Raw genomic sequence first — 18,755 nt, forward strand, 5'->3', positions numbered from 1 at the left:
TCGATCTAATTTCGTTGGTCCAATTCTTGTATAAATTAGACCCAAGAATACATCACGGAATTCAGACGAATAATATTAACTGCACACTTCACCATTTGATTTTTCACAATAAATGGTATCCACCATGCCACAACACAACTTCCGTTACCGATACTGTGGTGCACGCTTCCTTAGCTGAAGGACTTATGGTAGTCAAGACTAGGAAAAATGTTCAAAAGTCACACATTCCTGCGAATGCCAACTCGAGATAGCTTAAGCATATCGAACATCTAGGTAGTAATCAGATTGGACTCCGTCAGACTAGCCTTTTCTAATATGTAGATTATTCGGTTCCGTTGCCTATCAAGTCGATACAGGACCCCGTCGATGTCCCGAAAATCGGTTGAGGAATCGCCGTTATAGTACTGGAACCATTTCAGCCTTCATGGTTAGGTATTGACACCTAGTTTTTTTGGATCATCCTACTCTCCATACCCTCGATTTACCCAGTCTGGAAGTGCCGGAAATAGTCGCTGCGTCCTCCTTGCGTTGTTCGATTTGGCGTATTGCTCCTACCATTTAAGCATTGATGCAGTTAATTGAGCTTTACGCACTTCTCTAACTGCTTTTACCTTGTCACTCTCCCCTTTTTTAGCAAGTGGGACATCCTAAAAACTGTCTTACTGATTATTGATATCATTCACCAAATTTCAGCCAGCAAAATTAGCAGATGTCAAAACCTCATTAAGGCCACAATCATCATCGCACCGTACTATCCCAAGCAAATGACTGAGGGGCTGGTTAAGATCGTCATTACGGATAACCTGAACGGAAAATTAGATCATCAGGTCAACCAGGACTGAAACATCCTAGCAGAAGACCTTGAAACCGGGCATTACAGGTGTCACAGGGTTCCTATCCAAACTTGGTGAGTAGATGCCTATCTCTTCTATCTGTTATGTGATGTATGTATGTTGATATCTCTCATGCTACCTTGTTAGATTTGATCGATTTAAATTTGTTATCAAAAATCTATTACCAAAAATTATTACAAAATAACTGAATAAATGCGGAGTTCAGTGAATTTCCTGTGGTACGTCGAACGTTAACGTAATTGCAACGTTTTTGTTAGAGAGCTGTACATAAGAAACGGATTTACTCAGGACTATATGATATCAAAAGGACTCTCATAACAACAAGTTTATCGTTCTGAATATATTTAGCAGAAAATACGAATACATCATGCTTCTTGGGGTCTTAAATATCTTATACAAATATAGATTCATTTCAAATGAACTGCAGATTGCGCTTACATTACCGTTGATGGTTAGGAGTAGGTAGGTACATTAACAAAAATATCTCATCAATGTTGTTCCGAAGATTTGCACGAGTTGACTTGTAGATCACTTATGACAATGATTCCTCAATCTAACTGCTCAACCCATTTGGGACTAGAATAACCTCATAGAACAAAACACAACCAGTAAACAACCGATTCAGGTCCGATGGAAAACTAAAACGTAACAATAAACATCTTTTTTTATAATTTTCCTCGTCAGAACGAACTAACTGGCTACAATTTTATACAAATTTTTCTCCTGAAGACGTTCGATCTTTTTGTAATAAATATTTTGATTTTACGTAATTTGTAGATTTATAGATTTTTCTTTGTTTCTTTTCACCTCAAACTTATATGGAAAGATTTGTTTCTTTTTTAGCGCGGGAAATGCTTTGTGTCTCAAAAATTGTCTAATGAGTTTTGTCGTAAGTATTTTTGTGTCCGTATCCGGTCACATAACCGGAACCATCGACCATATCTTTGCGACCGGCAATGCCCTTACCCTTTCCGGTTTCATCGAACCGTTGCTTGTGCGAACCGGTGTACTTGGATGTGTCTGTTAGCCGGGCCACCGTTTCCGCAGCCTTTCCGGGCTAAAACGAAAAAGAAATCAAAATTTTGGTTAATATTGGAAAATTTTCATTTTAAAATTTCTCAACTTACAGTCACATTGTGAATACCGGGGGCGCCACAGTTGACCATTTTGTTCTTGATTTCGCTCAACTCGACCTTCTTGGTTTTAGCCAAATCGTCCAGGAATTTGTTGTAATCCTCGAAGGAAAGTTTCATCTGTTTCAGCTTCTTGAAGTGGATTCCGGTGTCGGTGGTAGTAATTTTCTTATCGATGACCTGCAGGCGAAACAGATATAAAAATGGAACGTTTTCATTTCAAAAGTCATAAAAACCTTCTTAAGAAAAGAATATTTTTAGCTGAACATGTTAACTCGACTCAATATTAGATCACAATCTATAAAATTCATCAGAAATATTATTGTTTTAAAAATTAAGACGAAAATCATAATCGTTATGCGTATAAATGCGCATAAGTTGTGAAAAACTAGTTTTTCATGTTGCTCCCCAACGAATTTTTAGACTTCTGGGAAGTACAATTTCAACTTGTAAATCTATAAGAAAATAATAGAATTGAAATAGGTACCTTATGTAAAACAGGGGATCTAGAATACCCGGATATAAAATTTGGAAAAAGTTCGGTGAGTTTTGAAATTGCCTGGATATTTCCCGGATTTTGGGTTACATATTTTGAAATAAAATGCCCGAATTTTGCCAAGTTTAAAGAAAAACCGCCTAGATTTATCCGGCCCGTATGCGTGCAGGTAAAATCCTGGAAACCTGAACCATTTCAAACTCCTTTCATCTCATTCTAATCTTCTATCTGTCTATTATCTTTCAATTCTTGAATATTTTCTCTCAAAGAACAAAACATTTCACCGATATAGCTGATGAAATAATTCATAAAATAAATTTACCATGATTTACTCTTCATTTTCAAGAATCTGAAATCTGAATTTAGAATCTGAATCTGAAATCTAAATCTGAAATTTGAATCTGAAATCTGAATCTGAAATCGGAATGTGAAATCTGAAATCTGAATCTGAAATCTGAAATCTCAAAATAAATTTGAAATCTGAATCTGAAATCTGTATCTGAAATCTGAATCTGAATCTGAATCTGAAATCTGAAATCTGAATCTAAAATCTGAATCTGAAATCTGAATCTGAAATCTGAATCTGAAATCTGAATCTGAAATCTGAATCTGATATCTGAATCTGAAATCTGAATCTGAATCTGAAATCTGAATCTGAATCTGAAATCTGAATCTGAAATCTGAAATTGGAATCTGAAATCTGAATCTGAAATCTGAATCTGAAATCTGAATCTGAAATCTGAATCTGAAATCTGAATCTGAAATCTGAATCTGAAATCTGAATCTGAAATCTGAATCTGAAATCTGAATCTGAAATCTGAATCTGAAATCTGAATCTGAAATCTGAATCTGAAATCTGAATCTGAAATCTGAATCTGAAATCTGAATCTGAAATCTGAATCTGAAATCTGAATCTGAAATCTGAATCTGAAATCTGAATCTGAAATCTGAATCTGAAATCTGAATCTGAAATCTGAATCTGAAATCTGAATCTGAAATCTGAATCTGAAATCTGAATCTGAAATCTGAATCTGAAATCTGAATCTGAAATCTGAATCTGAAATCTGAATCTGAAATCTGAATCTGAAATCTGAATCTGAAATCTGAATCTGAAATCTGAATCTGAAATCTGAATCTGAAATCTGAATCTGAAATCTGAATCTGAAATCTGAATTTGAAATCTGAATCTGAAATCTGAATCTATCTGAATCTGAAATCTGAATCTGAAATCTGAATCTGAAATCTGAATCTGAAATCTGAATCTGAAATCTGAATCTGAAATCTGAATCTGAAATCTGAATCTGAAATCTGAATCTGAAATCTGAATCTGCAATCTGAATCTGAAATCTGAAATCTGAATCTGAATCTGAAATCTGAGTATGAATATGAAATCTGAATCCAAAATCTGAATTTGAAATCTGAATCTGAAATCTGCATCTGAAGTCTGAACTTGAAATTTGAAATCTGAATCTGAAGTCTGAATCTGAAGTCTGAATCCGAAATCTAAATATGAAATCTGAAACTGAAATCTGAATCTGAAATCTGAAATCTGAAATCTGAATCTGAAATCTGAATCTGAAATCTGAAACTGAAATCTTATGTCTGAATGACTTCTAAATTTGAAATTAAAATCTAAAATCCGAAAACTGAATTTTAAATACAGATTTCATATTCAAATTTCAGATTAAGAATTCAAATTAAAAATTTGAATTCAAATATCAGATTTAGATTTGATATCAAATTTCAGAAGCAGAATTCAGAATTGAGATTTACATTTCAAATGCAAGATTCAGATTCATAATAAAAAAATAATATTCAGATTTAGATTTAGAATTTGCAGAGAATCTGAATTGAAATTCGAAATTAATATTCAGATTTGAAATTTTTGAAAACATTCTAATTCTAAATTTCAATTAATGTCTACATTTAGAATACAAAATAAGATGAAGTTTAATTTTCAAAAAATCTATTTTTAATCTATTTTAAATTAATGAGGTAGCAAAACTGAAATAAATTTTACGGTAAATAAGCTTGTAATTTGTCAGGTGAATTTCACTGATTCTTCAAACTTAAATATACCTTACCTTGGCCTGTTTCATCCATTTATCACTTTGCGAAAGTGTCAGATGTTTCCCATCGGATTTGGTGTCGCCAAACTTGGAGAATGCTTTGAACTGTTCCCTGAAGGCGGCATTCGAAACTGGAGGACTGCTGCTGGAAGCACCGTTTTCATCTGGCTTTTTCGTTTCGCTGCCAGCCTCGGCTCCGGCCGATTCCTTGGCTGCTGCTGCTGCTTTAGGCGTTTCTTCCTTTGCTTCCAGAGCCATCTGGGCAACCTCCACGGTGGCTTTGTCCACCGCATCGGCACCGTTCTGCGTTTGACCGTCGGACATTATGATGGACCTGAAATAGGTGAAATTATTAAATCAATTTGAAGAACTACTGTCAGATGACATGATCAACACTTCGAACCCACCGATGGACGGCAACGTGAGAATACATTTTGGCCGTTACTTTCAAAAGTAGCTAAGCCAAAAAGCTACGACCAAACGACAGCCCGAATCTGTTTAATGTTATCTTATCCAAAAAGCAACCAACTGACATGCAGTTCAAACACTTCTAAACTGCCTCAACATTACACCAACAATAATCTATGTAGATATGTGTGTTTACGTACACACGATGTGAATATCAATTTTAGCAGTAATTCACACGGTGGGATCATATACGTTTAGTGCGATAAGTCATATAAACAAACACATGACATCATTGAAAATTGTATATCAGCGAACTGTTTGCGTTTGCTCTTACAGCCGCGAGATTCTGACTGAAACATAGTGCGCGATCGTTTTAAGTTTTAGCCCAGCAGATACTGAGTTTTGGCCGAACTGCTTCGGCTAAACAAAACATATACCTAGCATTTCAATATCTCATGTGTAGTTTGTATGGATATCAAACGTACTTTGAAACTTTTATCAGAACATACTTAAAACGAATAATTCCTTTCAAATTATGACGTAAACGACACACAAAATTTCTAGAGGCCATTGACGCTTTTGTAACGTGGGTCTATATTCTTGATTGCTTCATCGCAGATCCAAGCCCAGAACAACATAAGATTGAAAATGATTCATGCGACAGTATTTAATGTGGTGTATAAGATATTTTTAACATAAGTACCTAATACTTTCACATTTCAATCTACTGGACTGAAATTGTAAATAAATGTAAACAGCAATTTGAGTAAAAAAAAAATGAGCTCTAGGTTCGAAATTTATGCCGAAAATCGACTCTTGATTGCTAACCAGAATGCTAAATTTGCAGAACTTTTTTTGGGTAAAATCTATGCCAAATTTAGTATTAGTTGCAGACATTTGAAAAAATATTTCTTGAAATTTAATAAATGATATTACAAGATTTTTTCTTAATAAAGTGGTTGACGAAATATAAGTGATTGAATCCGTTTTTTGTTCTTCAAATTTACAAATTTTAGTTATAAATTAATCGAAAATGCAAACTCTTATTAGAGCTGAAAAATGCAAAATACAATTCGCAATTTATTTAACAACATCAATTAAAATTCCATGTTTCGGAAAAATGAATATTTAACTCATGACAATTGAAAAGTAAAATTAATATTTCTGACTCAGAATCCAAAATTTGAAATAAATAAATAAAAGAATTCAACTTATAATCGAATGAAGATACAGATAAAAAGTTCAAAAAAAAAAAATTCAAAACCTTAAATCAGATTTTAACCAGAACCAATTCAGTGTCTCAAATTCAAATCATAATTTCAAATCAAATTAAGACACGAATGCCACAAGGATGGTGAAGTGTTGTTAATTAAAAAACAAAAAATCTAGATTTCAGAAACAAATTACAAATAAAATTCAAACACAAAATAATTTCTTTATAAAAATGTTTATTTTAATTCCATATATTAAAAACACAAAAAACGTATTCATGTAATGTGAAAATATTTTTAAATGTAATGCCGATTACAATTTTCAATTTAGAAAAAGATTCTCATCAGATCATATATTAAAACAGATTAGATGTTTAAAACTCGGAATCAGCAATTAAGTAATTCAAAAATCAGTATAGGAATCCAAAAAAGTCTGGTACCTTCAAAAATGATCTCGAATTTTCAATACTCAGACAAATTATGAAACTGAAGGGACATCACAAAACTTGAAAATCTCAATGAATTTAAAATTGTCTGTTTTAAAACCTATAAGAAGACAAGATTAGGAAAATAAAAATATTTATATTTAAAAAAAAGCACTCATAGAAATTTGCAGTTCAACTACTAGATATTTTTATGATGAACATAATTTGAGAATAAACGGTCAATTGGAAAATGATATGCTGAATTCAGGATTTTTACTTCAGCAGAGGATAATTTTAAAATAGAAGCACTTCAGAGTCAAATAAGACAAGGGTGAGCAACCTTTTGAACCAACGGGCCAATTTAAATTTGAAATTCTGTCGGCGGGCCGCACTTAAATTTACATTTTTTTTTCAATAATTAGCAGAGCGTCATTTTTCATAACTACAAAGTTTTTGCGAAAACAAATCGGAAAAAGGGAATTCACGTGTTTAAAAACAGAAATTCAACACGACTTTTTAAATACCCGATATTGAAAAGGTACATTACTACATCTTTGTCATTTTTAAATTCTCAAAATTTTTCAGTAGTACATACTTTTTGGCACACATTCGTTCTTACAACATTCTTGTTAAAACCTATGGTACTATTTGTCATCGGCTCCCTTTAAAATCTTCTGGATTTCACCACAGTGATAACTAAAAGGGGAAAAAAATATTCAATAGCCGTCTTCTAAGCGTTTGTCGTTGAATCGCTAATTGACTTTCTGTTTTTTTTTCTACAAGTAAAACTTGTCCTTAAAGCATAGATTTTTTCTCCTACAAACTGTAAAAACCCTGTTTTTTAAATTGAAGTTCTGTATTGGATCATTACATTGAGATGTTGAGCAAGGTTGTTGAAATAACAGAAAAATGTTCAATTTCACATATTTTTAAACAACTATCTTCAAAACTAAATTCTGGATTCTAGATTTTTTATCCAGATTTTTATAAATTTTAATCATTTTAGATATCATATTTAGATATATTGCTAAAGATATGATATTACTTTGGTGATGCGGCATGTGAATTATATGTGAAATAACTCAATTAATCGATGTTTGTTTTAAATTTTCAATAAAACCTTTCTAAAACCATCACAAATAATCGTCAAAGACCTTTTGGGTCGAATCACAGAATTACAGATATCTATTGTTTTTATCTTGAACTAATAACGGGGCTTAGTCTGCGACTCGAGTGACGTGACTTACAAAATTTCATATCGTTTTTCTGGCTTAAATAGCCTCTCTAGCATCGAAATTATTGTTCAGATGAGCTGTTAATGATACACAAATTTTTTTTCAGAAGCATTTTCTGGAGTCAGGACGAAGACGTGAAATTTCCTGAATCACTTCACTCGAGTCGCGGAAAAAACCCCAATTTTTGTCAGTAATTTTGATAATGGCTGATTCATGTTGATAAAAAATCTAAAATCGTTCACCCAAGCTTAATTATAAAACTTTCTTAATTTTCGTCAATATTCATAAATAAAAAATATTTTACAAAGTTTTGGTGTAATATGTTTTGTTAGTATTTTAATGCTAACAGATCAAGCCTTTTTGACGAATTGGATACAATAATTTTTTAAAAAGCTAGTGAAGTAGACAATGTGCAACTCGAGACCCCATACACCCAACCTTCGGGTAGTGGTCATATCACCTCTTGTCTGCAACTCCGATTCTCTACCTCCCCGTGGTACTAGCTGGGGTGCGAGCAACCTTAGCGGAGATCGGGTACCCAACCCCGGTGGATGCTTTGGTCGCATGCAGAATGAGTTAGGGGGCTTCGTACGCGTCTGTTCTCCATGTTAGGGGCGGCGTGCGGAGTGCAACAACGTCCTGGTGGTGTTCGGGACCCAAAACAGCAACATCACGACGGTCCTCCTGCGAGATTGTGGGGTTAGCTGCGGGCCTTGCGAGCCTGTGACTACTAAAAAACATAAGCAACGAATAACGAACAACAAATTTCGGATGGAAATCGGCAAAGACCCACGCGACGAAAAGGGACTAGCGATTGGAAACTTGGAACATGGAACTGCCGATCTCTAAATTTTGTGGGCAGTACCCACGTGCTCTCCAACGAATTGAAGAGCCGCAAATTCGACATCGTAGCGCTGCAGGAGGTATGCTGGAAGGGCTCCACGGTACGAACGTATCCAGATGGTCGAGCCATCTACCAGAGCTGCGGCAACATACACGAGCTTGGGACAGCTTTTATAGTGATGGGAAAGATGCAAAAGCGCGTGATCGGGTGGTGGCCGATCAACTCACGAATGTGCCGGTTAAGAATCAAGGGCCGGTTCTTCAACATCAGCATCATCAACGTGCACAGCCCTCACCTCGGAAGTACCGGTGACGACAAAGACGAATTCTACGCGCAGCTGGAGCGTGAATACGACCGTTGCCCAAAACATGATATCAAGATCGTCATCGGGGATTTCAATGCTCAGGTCGGCCAGGAGGAGGAATTTAAACCGACAATTGGAAGGTTCAGCGCGCACCAGCTGACCAACGAAAACGGCCTCAGACTCATTGATTTCGCCGCCTCCAAACGAATGGCCGTACGTAGTACCTTTTTTCAGCACCGCCTCCCACACAAGTACACCTGGAGATCACCGTACCAAACTCAATCACAGATCGACCACGTTTTGATCGACAGCCGGCACTTCTCGGACATCATCGACGTCAGATCCTGTCGGGGCGCCAACATCGAGTCGGACCATTATCTGGTGATGGTGAAGATGCGCCCAAAACTCTCCGTAGTGAACAACACGCGAAACCGGCGCCCGCCTCGGTTAAATATCGCGCGACTGAAGCAACCTGAGGTCGCGGCAGACTACGCGCAATCGGTCGAAGCAGCGCTGCCGGCAGAGGGCGAGCTTGACGAAGCCCCTCTCGAGGACTGTTGGGATACCATCAAAACAGCCATCAACAGTGCTGCGGAGAACGTCATCGGTTATGTGGAGCGATCTCGACGGAACGACTGGTTCGACGAGGAGTGTAGGAGGGTGATGGACGAAGAGAATGCCGCGCGGGCGGCAGTAGTGCAAAGAGGCACCCGTCGAAATGTGGAAAATCACCGACAGCGGAAGAGGCAGCGAGTCCGACTTTTCCAGGAGAAAAAGCGCCGCCTGGAGGAGGAGGAGCTCGAGGAGCTGGAGCAGCTGCATCGTTCCCAAGAAACACGAAAGTTCTATCAGAAACTCAACGCATCCCGCAAAGGCTTCGTGCCGCAAGCCGAAATGTGCCGGGATAAGGACGGTGGTATCCTGACGGACAATCGTGAGGTGATCAAAAGGTGGAAGCAGCACTTCGATGAACACCTGAACGGCGCAATGCAGGAGATCAAGACGGTGGGGGAAGGTACATCGCCGGCGTAGCCAACGACGAAGAGGAGCCACTCCCAACGATGAGTGAAGTTAAGGAAGCCATTCGCCAGCTGAATAGAAACAAGTCGGCTGGGAAGGATGGCATCGCAGCTGAACTCATCAAAATGGGCCCGGACAGGTTGGCCGATTGCCTACACCGGTTGATAGTCCGGATCTGGGACATAGAACAGCTACCGGAGGAGTGGAAGGAGGGGGTAATATGCCCCATCTACAAGAAGGGCGACAAATTGGACTGTGAGAACTACCGAGCGATCACTGTTCTCAATGCCGCCTACAAAGTGTTGTCCCGAATCCTACTCCGCCGCCTCACGCCACAAGCAAACAGATTCGTGGGAAGTCATCAGGCCGGCTTCATGGAGGGACGGTCAACGACGGACCAAATCTTCACATTACGGCAAATCCTCCAAAAATGCCGTGAACACCAAGTCCCTACGCACCATCTATTCATCGACTTCAAAGCCGCATACGACACGATCGACCGTAACGAGCTATGGAAAATCATGGACGAGAACGGCTTTTCCGGGAAGCTGATCAGACTGATCAAGGCGACGATGGATGGAACGCAGTGCTGTGTGCGGATTTCGGGTGAATTGTCGAGTTCATTCGAATCGCGCAGGGGGCTTCGACAAGGTGATGGTCTATCCTGCATGATGTTCAACGTGGCGCTAGAAGGTGTTATTCGACGAGCGGTGGGCGAAATGCGGGGCACGATTTTCAACAGATCCAGTCAACTTATCTGCTTTGCCGATGACATTGATATAGTCGGCAGATCATCTGCGGCGGTGGAGGAGATCTACCGCAAACTGAAACGCGAAGCAGGAAGGATTGGGTTGATGATTAATACGTCCAAGACGAAGTACATGCTGGCCTGCGGATCCGAGACCGACCGAACCCGCTTGTCCAGTAATAACAAGGTCATGATCGACGGCGACGAGCTGGAGATAGTCGAAGACTTTGTCTATCTCGGCTCACTGGTGACCGCAGACAATGACACCAGCCGTGAGATCCGGAGGCGAATTATCAGCGGAAGTCGTGCCTACTATGGACTCCACAAGCAACTGCGGTCGAGAAGACTTAGCCCTCGCACGAAGTGTAACCTGTATATGACGCTTATTAGACCGGTTGTTCTCTACGGGCACGAGACATGGATATTGCTCGAGGAGGACCTGCGTACACTCGGGGTATTCGAGCGACGAGTGTTAAGAACCATCTTTGGCGGCGTACAGGAGAACGGAGTGTGGAGGCGAAGGATGAACCACGAGCTCGCGCGACTCTACGGCGAACCCAGTATCCAGAAGGTGGTGAAGGCTGGCCGGATACGCTGGGCTGGACATGTTGCGAGAATGCCGGAAGACTGTCCTGCAAAACAGGTGTTCGCTACGAATCCGGTAGGAACAAGACGAGCGGGGGCGCAACGAGCGAGGTGGTTAGACCAAGTGGAGCGTGATCTGGCGAACGTGGGGTGCCCGAGAAATTGGAGAACGGTTGCTATGAACCGAGTGAATTTTAGGAATTATGTTCGTCAAGTTATGTCGTGAGACGGAATACTATGTAAATAAAAAAAAAAAAAAAAATAATAATTTTTTTTTTATATGAAGAGATTAACCACCGTAATTTTTTGTTTGTTACTTTGATTTATCGGCCTAGCGGTGAAAAGTGATGTCCTTTTTTAGTAGGGACATCTAAAGATTATGAAATTTTTATATAGATGGATAGAAGATTAGAAGAAATGAAAGATGGTGAAAATGAGCGGGTAGTATTTGTCTAGAAGCATTACCATCACATACCAAATTTTTGTTCCTCACGAGCCTACTACTATGAAGTGGTAGATACAGATAGAGTTGCATCTACCACCACACATTAGTAGGCTTAGCGTGGTCCGCCCCACAAGCGAGAACTTGTAGTGCGGACGAACAAAAAGATGGTATGTGATCGCTCAGATAAGCTCCCTTTAACTCAGAAACGCATCTATCGATGTTTAAGTCTTCTCAGTTTGTTATCTTCGCATTCGTTACATGCGGGGTTTGCATGCGAAACGGTACGGTCGATAGTCTGATAGTGACCAACCACCGATGCTATGATGTCGTGTTTTTATTTCTTTTTGGCCAAAGTTATTTAATTTTTTTTTATATGAAGAGATTAACCACCGTAATTTTTGTTTGTTACAAACAAAAATACTTTTTGTTCGTCCGCACTACAAGTTCTCGCTTGTGGGGCGGACCACGCTAAGCCTACTAATGTGTGGTGGTAGATGCAACTCTATCTGTATCTACCACTTCATAGTAGTAGGCTCGTGAGGAACAAAAATTTGGTATGTGATGGTAATGCTTCTAGACAAATACTACCCGCTCATTTTCACCATCTTTCATTTCTTCTAACCTTCTATCCATCTATATAAAAATTTCATAATCTTTAGATGTCCCTACTAAAAAGGACATCACTTTTCACCGCTAGGCCGATAAATCAAAGTAATAAATAATAATTTTTTAAAAAAATATCTGAGCATGTTTTTTTCACATATTCACAGCTTGAAACGAAAATAACTTCACTAACGCACTTCGAAATTCCTTTGATCATGAATAGCTTCCGATATTCGGCTGCTCTTCCGACTCACTTCGATGGATTTTGCTTTCCAAAGTACAAGGAGCTAAATAATAAAGAAAAATGTATCCTGAATAAAAAATACTCCAAAATTACGTTTCGCCAATAAACCGCCTTGAACAGAACATAATAAACATAAAATGACAGAAAAAAGTTTACAATCTAAATAATTGTGATGCAAATGCAGATAAGTGCATATTTGATCAAGTTATATAAATTTTCCTAACAATCCATTGTAGAGAAAAGTTAAGGCATTAAAACTTGAAAAAAGCTTCGCGGGCCGCACAAAATGGTCTCGCGGGCCACGAGTTGCTCATTCTTGGTATAAGACAATGGTTCTATCAGCTGGACAAGTTTCAATTCGAATTTCAAATCTGATACAGGATTTGGAATTGAAATTCAATAGAGAAACTCAGTATTGCCGATTGGTCAAATTTGAGCAACTACAGCCATTTTTTTCCATTCTTGTCGTTTTTCTGAGAATTGATTATGGAAAAAACGATGCATACGTTAATTTTGCATTATTTATACTTATCCTAGATAGCCCATTTCTACTTATTTTATTTCCAGCTAAGTTTTAGAAAACTCATAATTTCCAATGATTTTCAATGTTTTTTTAGATTCTTTGATTATTTTTTTTATTTCACTGAAATCTGATTTTTACCCGGAAATCGTCCGGTTAAAATTCTGAAGTGTTTATTGAAAAAATCTTTTATTTAATTTAAGTGAACATGCTGCTTTCTATAAATTGAATTTTGTAAAGTTCCTCACAAATAATGTAAGTTTTAAGTTATCATGATGTTTGTAGGGGAGAGTGGGGTATCATGGGCCACTTTTTTTCTTTACTTCATAACTTCTTTATTATTAAAGATAAAAAGAAAAAAAATATGTAAATGGAAAGGATTTCTACATTTGTTAGGTATCATTAAGTTTTTTTTTAATTTTTAAATACATCAATTTCCCAAATTCCGACTGTTTAAAAAAAAAGTATTTTTTTTAGATTTTGAAAAACTGTGGGGAAACGTGGGCCACCAAATTCAAATTGACTAGATAACGTGCAAAGTTTATGAGTTGACCCAAAACTAAAATTTCATAATTCATTTAGTTATTTTAAACATTTTTCATAACTCTTCATTTGGCATAGAAAAAGCTTTACAGATATCATTTTCATATGTGATGAAAGAAATTAGAGAAACATGAACTATCAAAGAACGAAAGAACATAAGCCGTAAATATCATGAAAATTTCGAAAAAGATACAACGGCTCACCGACAGGACTTGAACCTGCAATCTCCGCTTCGGTACAACGGCGCGTTAGCCAATTCCACCACGGTGAACGTGATGGAACCGGCGAACACGAGCAATCGAGCTCTGCCGATCAACTGCTGGACCTTCTATCGAAACACCATGTATATCCCGCATGTGATCTTTCCCTCTATTGATCTCTCTTGTTTCTCTAACCCCACCCATCGACTCGGGATTTTAGCCGAACGAGCACATGGTCGATTGCTTCGGGTTCGCCGCAACTTACGGTCAGATGAAGAAGCAATCAGTGCCGCTCAAGGTTCCGAGCAGACCAGTTACACAGGGAGGTGTTGCTCTGTTGAAATCAATACTGATGTTATGAAATCGCTTGGTACATCTTTGTACCTGAAAATGATCACATTTTCATATGTGATGAAAGAAATTAGAGAAACATGAACTATCAAAGAACGAAAGAACATAAGCCGTAAATATCATGAAAATGATTTCAACAGAGCAACACCTCCCTGTGTAACTGGTCTGCTCGGAACCTTGAGCGGCACTGATTGCTTCTTCATCTGACCGTAAGTTGCGGCAAACCCGAAGCAATCGACCATGTGCTCGTTCGGCTAAAATCCCGAGTCGATGGGTGGGGTTAGAGAAACAAGAGAGATCAATAGAGGGAAAGATCACATGCGGGATATACATGGTGTTTCGATAGAAGGTCCAGCAGTTGATCGGCAGAGCTCGATTGCTCGTGTTCGCCGGTTCCATCACGTTCACCGTGGTGGAATTGGCTAACGCGCCGTTGTACCGAAGCGGAGATTGCAGGTTCAAGTCCTGTCGGTGAGCCGTTGTATCTTTTTCGAAATTTTCATGATATTTACGGCTTATGTTCTTTCGTTCTTTGATAGTTCATGTTTCTCTAATTTCTTTCATCACATATGAAAATGTGATCATTTTCAGGTACAAAGATGTACCAAGCGATTTCATAACATCAGTATTGATTTCTTTACAGATAGTTATAACGTATTTTAAGTTCTGAATGTGTATAAAAACACCAAAATATAGGTGGCCCAAGATACTCCACAAAATGTGGCCCATGATTCCCCACAAGCTATGATTTACAAATTGGTTGCGTTTGTGTGACTTATTGATGTTTCATCAAAAATTCGTTTTCCACGTGAAAGAACATGACGAAACTAAGATCATAAGCGTATGAGCATATTTTTGTTATGCACTCTGGGTCTCCCACAGATGCAATTTTGCGGGTGCTTGTTAAATTATATATGTACATTTTTTTAGGCTAGTAAAATAAAAGAAGCATATTATACGTACATAAGTCAACAACATATAGAAAAACATGCTTACGCAAAGCGACGACGATGACAGTTGGGTTGAGATTTTTATCTCAAAACACAGCTGTGATGATGGCTCACGTTACCCCACTCTCCCCTACTTAATCACAATGAGAAATGTTTTTTTAATTCCACGTCTTCTTTCTTTCAAATATAATAACTACTGTTATTTATTCAAATATCAACAAAGCTAAGAAAAATCATTCCAGGAACCGCAGAATCCGTAACATTTTTCAATGTGAAGAAAATATTTCAAAATCAAAACCTAATGTTTGATTAGCTGGAATCTCCTAAAATATATTCCTAATACAACAATTTGGAGAAAGCGACAGGGCCGTAGGAAGAACCGACTCATAGAGGGGGTTTTGGTGACAGATTTTTACCTATGATTTTTTGCCCAAAAACGCACGAAAAAAATTAAAACAAATTATATTTGTAACTATATATATGAATATTCATTTTTAAGTACTCATTAATAGTATTCGCATTAAATCGTAACTTTATAAAAGTGGTCCTTAGCCTAAACAGTGAGCTGAATTTTTAGAATGCAGCTTAAAAACAAGATATGGAATTTTCTTTCATCGATGGTTAAATTTTTTATTTCTCTGATATATCAAAATTATTGGATTTGAGCATAGAATAAGTTCTATTTAGAGTAGCCTTCAATTTCTTAAAAAAAAACTTATTCTTTACTCAAATCAAACAAGCCCAATCTTGCAAACTCTTTTGCAAATTCTAAGATTCTAATTTTTGATGAAAATTAATAAAATTAAAAAAAAAACAGTAAGAGATTAAAACATTTTGGGTCAAACATTCATGATGCAAACTTGAACTAAACTTATGATTCTGATTTGGAATTTGGCTTTGAAAACACTGCAATATTTATAAAGTTAAACAAAACTCCAAGAAAATATAAAATTATGAGCAGATCTTGTGGGTGAAGATCAGGTTTCTTTAACAGCGAATATTTTTCATAAAGAAAAAATTCTATAATGAAAGCTTGTGGATGATTTTTCAAATATAATTTTAATATTTTGAATAAAACAAAATGAGAAAGTTAACTCAAATTCTGCTTTATATTTGTGACTTTCAGCTTAATTGTATGTCCAACTAATTCTGATAAGTATTTTGAATCTGGTAATTGAATTGACAAGCTTATATTCTTTTGAATTACTCCACAATTCTATATTGGTTGAAAAACTCATTCACAAGCTATACCTTTTGTAAATTTTCAATCTGAATTCTGATCCTGAATTCTGATCCTGAATTCTGAACCTGGATTCGAAAATTGAACTTTGAATATGTTTCCGAATTTCTATACGATTTTTTTTAATGTATAAAAATACTTTTTCCGTTTCTTAATTCCAGATCAGAATTTTTTAAGGCAAGTTTGGAGCCATCATTAATGAATATTTTATTTAAATTCTGTAGTGATGGTTTAATCTTATTTCATTAATTCAATTATTTATTTTTAATCTATTTTGTGAATCTGAATTAAAATGGGAATTTCAAATGTTGAATCCAAGTTTTCCATCGTCACTTAGAAGATTTAAATGTTTAAATTTTATGTTAGAGTAAAGTTTAAGAACTTCGAATCTCAGTATAAAGCAAAATTATTCTTTTTGACACACTCGGAAACTATTATCAAAATATTGAAATTGCATATGATATTCGAAAAACATGATTAAAATTTCATATGAAATGCAAAACGAATTTGAACCAGGATTTCAAAGCAGCTTTTCATTCCTACTTTCTAATGATTATTCGAACCGAAAAAATTAAGAATCCTAAACTTGATACAGAACCAGAAATACGAAAAAATGTTGAAATACAATTTTGGTTATGAGAATATGGAACCAGAACCTTCAAAATTGATTTAATTTCAAATTTAATATTCAGACCTGAATTTCGATGATAAGGGTGCCCGATTAACCGAGTTCGCCCGGATATTTAAAATAAAATCAAGGAAAAAGTTCGGTTCAATCTGGTTGCCTTGATTTCATTGGAAAAGCCCGGATTTTGCCGGGTTTATTCTCATCCTCATTCTTAAATCAATCTTTAAAAAACAAGTTGTGTGGCAAATTAAAAAAAAATAATCCTGAAATGTTTAATCAAGTTATTTTCTATTGATTTTGATGAGTAATTCCTAGGTTTTGACCACAATTGTCTGGATATTGTCCGGATGTTGGTCAACAATTTTGAAATCAAATACTCGGATTTTGCCTGGTTTTTTAATTAACACAGCCCAGATTTGTCTATTTATTCTATGAAGAAGTGAGAAAATTTTGAAAACCAGTAGGAGAATTTTGAACTTGGGATGGCATTAGTTTTTAATCTAGATTTTTATTTTTAATAACTTTGATCAATATGATAATTGATTATATTATAAATTGATTTGATTTGATTATAAATTTAAAATTTTGAGGATAGAGTAGAATACCTTGCTTGCTTTTTTAGACCCTCATGGGGGGGTTTAACCCCCAAACCCCCCCCCCCCCCCCGTTCCTACGGCCATGGAAAGCGATATATTATACATATATTGTAGGGTAAGTGTGCCAGGTTTTCCGGATTTTTTTTAACATGCCCAATTTTTAAAAGTAAAGTGGACAAGTAAAGCAATCGACGGTTGCCAAAATATTGTAAAAAAAAGCTACTGACATGCTCGATGAAAAATGAAAACTCAAGGTGTTTTTCTTACTTTCTTCTTGATTTTTCTTCGAATAATTACTGGATTTTGCTTGAATTTTGTGTCGAAACATTCTATTTCAAATGTCCAGATTTTTTTTTGTCTATATAGGGTAACGGACTTATTTTGGACCGGGTACATATTTTGGACCACCTTGTAGCTTTTTGCCAATATTTCTCTCGTAAATCATGTTATTCATAAAAATTTTGAACAAAAATAGTTAAAGCTACTTCTTATGATTCTAATCACACCGAAAATTTTCTTTAAGTAAGCTGTTAACAGTGAGAAAATTGAAAATAAAGTTTTGATTTTTCACAGTTGGGCCGAATCAGGGCCATTTTAGGAGGACGTGCCATTATTGGAGTCAACTTTAAAGAGGTTTGCTGCAAAGCTGTGATGAATTTTACAAATACAAATATGTTTACAGTTATGATAAAACACGTGAAAACTATTTTGCAAGCTCGAAAAAGCAAAATAACTCGTTTTAATAGCAATTTGGCCCATGTCGAAAATAGGTCCTACTTTATTCCATAGGGACTTATTTTGGACCACTCAACATAACCTGGGTATTAAACTTGCTGTTAAATGTTCATGCACGTAATAAAACGTTGTACGAAGATATGAATGAACTAGGCACACTATGTCAATCACTCATTATGAATAAAATTTGGAATTTAAGCATGATTTTATTTAATCAACTAGCCAAAGCCCAAACTCGTTATTAGACGAGGTTCACTTTAATCGGCATAAAACCAAGCCAATCATAGTTTTAACTTACTGTTTGTGCACTATGCTTTGAATCACGTTAATCTAACAATCTAGATCAATGGCAACTGTTTGATAAGCAG

The 18,755-nt window shown here is 36.7% G+C and overlaps 1 protein-coding gene across 2 annotated transcripts in view; it reads right to left on the reverse strand.

The window, feature by feature from the left end:
* Window positions 1-1,179: 1,179 nt before the first annotated feature.
* Window positions 1,180-18,755, reverse strand: part of LOC129757146 (tubulin polymerization-promoting protein homolog) — a 50,730-nt gene continuing 33,154 nt past the window's right edge. Inside the window, exons 1-4 of one of the 2 annotated variants that reach the window (XM_055754272.1) lie at window positions 4,960-5,098; window positions 4,568-4,886; window positions 1,982-2,167; window positions 1,180-1,911 (exon numbers count right to left, since the gene is read on the reverse strand). In XM_055754272.1, coding sequence (XP_055610247.1) covers window positions 1,729-1,911; window positions 1,982-2,167; window positions 4,568-4,886; window positions 4,960-4,985 — 714 coding nt within the window. In that variant the 5' untranslated portion in view covers window positions 4,986-5,098 and the 3' untranslated portion in view covers window positions 1,180-1,728. Of the gene's footprint in view, window positions 1,912-1,981; window positions 2,168-4,567; window positions 4,887-4,959; window positions 5,099-18,755 lie in introns of those variants that run through there. The other variant, XM_055754273.1, reaches the window with a different exon arrangement.

This window comes from Uranotaenia lowii, chromosome 3 (assembly GCF_029784155.1).
Source record: "Uranotaenia lowii strain MFRU-FL chromosome 3, ASM2978415v1, whole genome shotgun sequence".
Taxonomy (NCBI): domain Eukaryota; kingdom Metazoa; phylum Arthropoda; class Insecta; order Diptera; family Culicidae; genus Uranotaenia; species Uranotaenia lowii.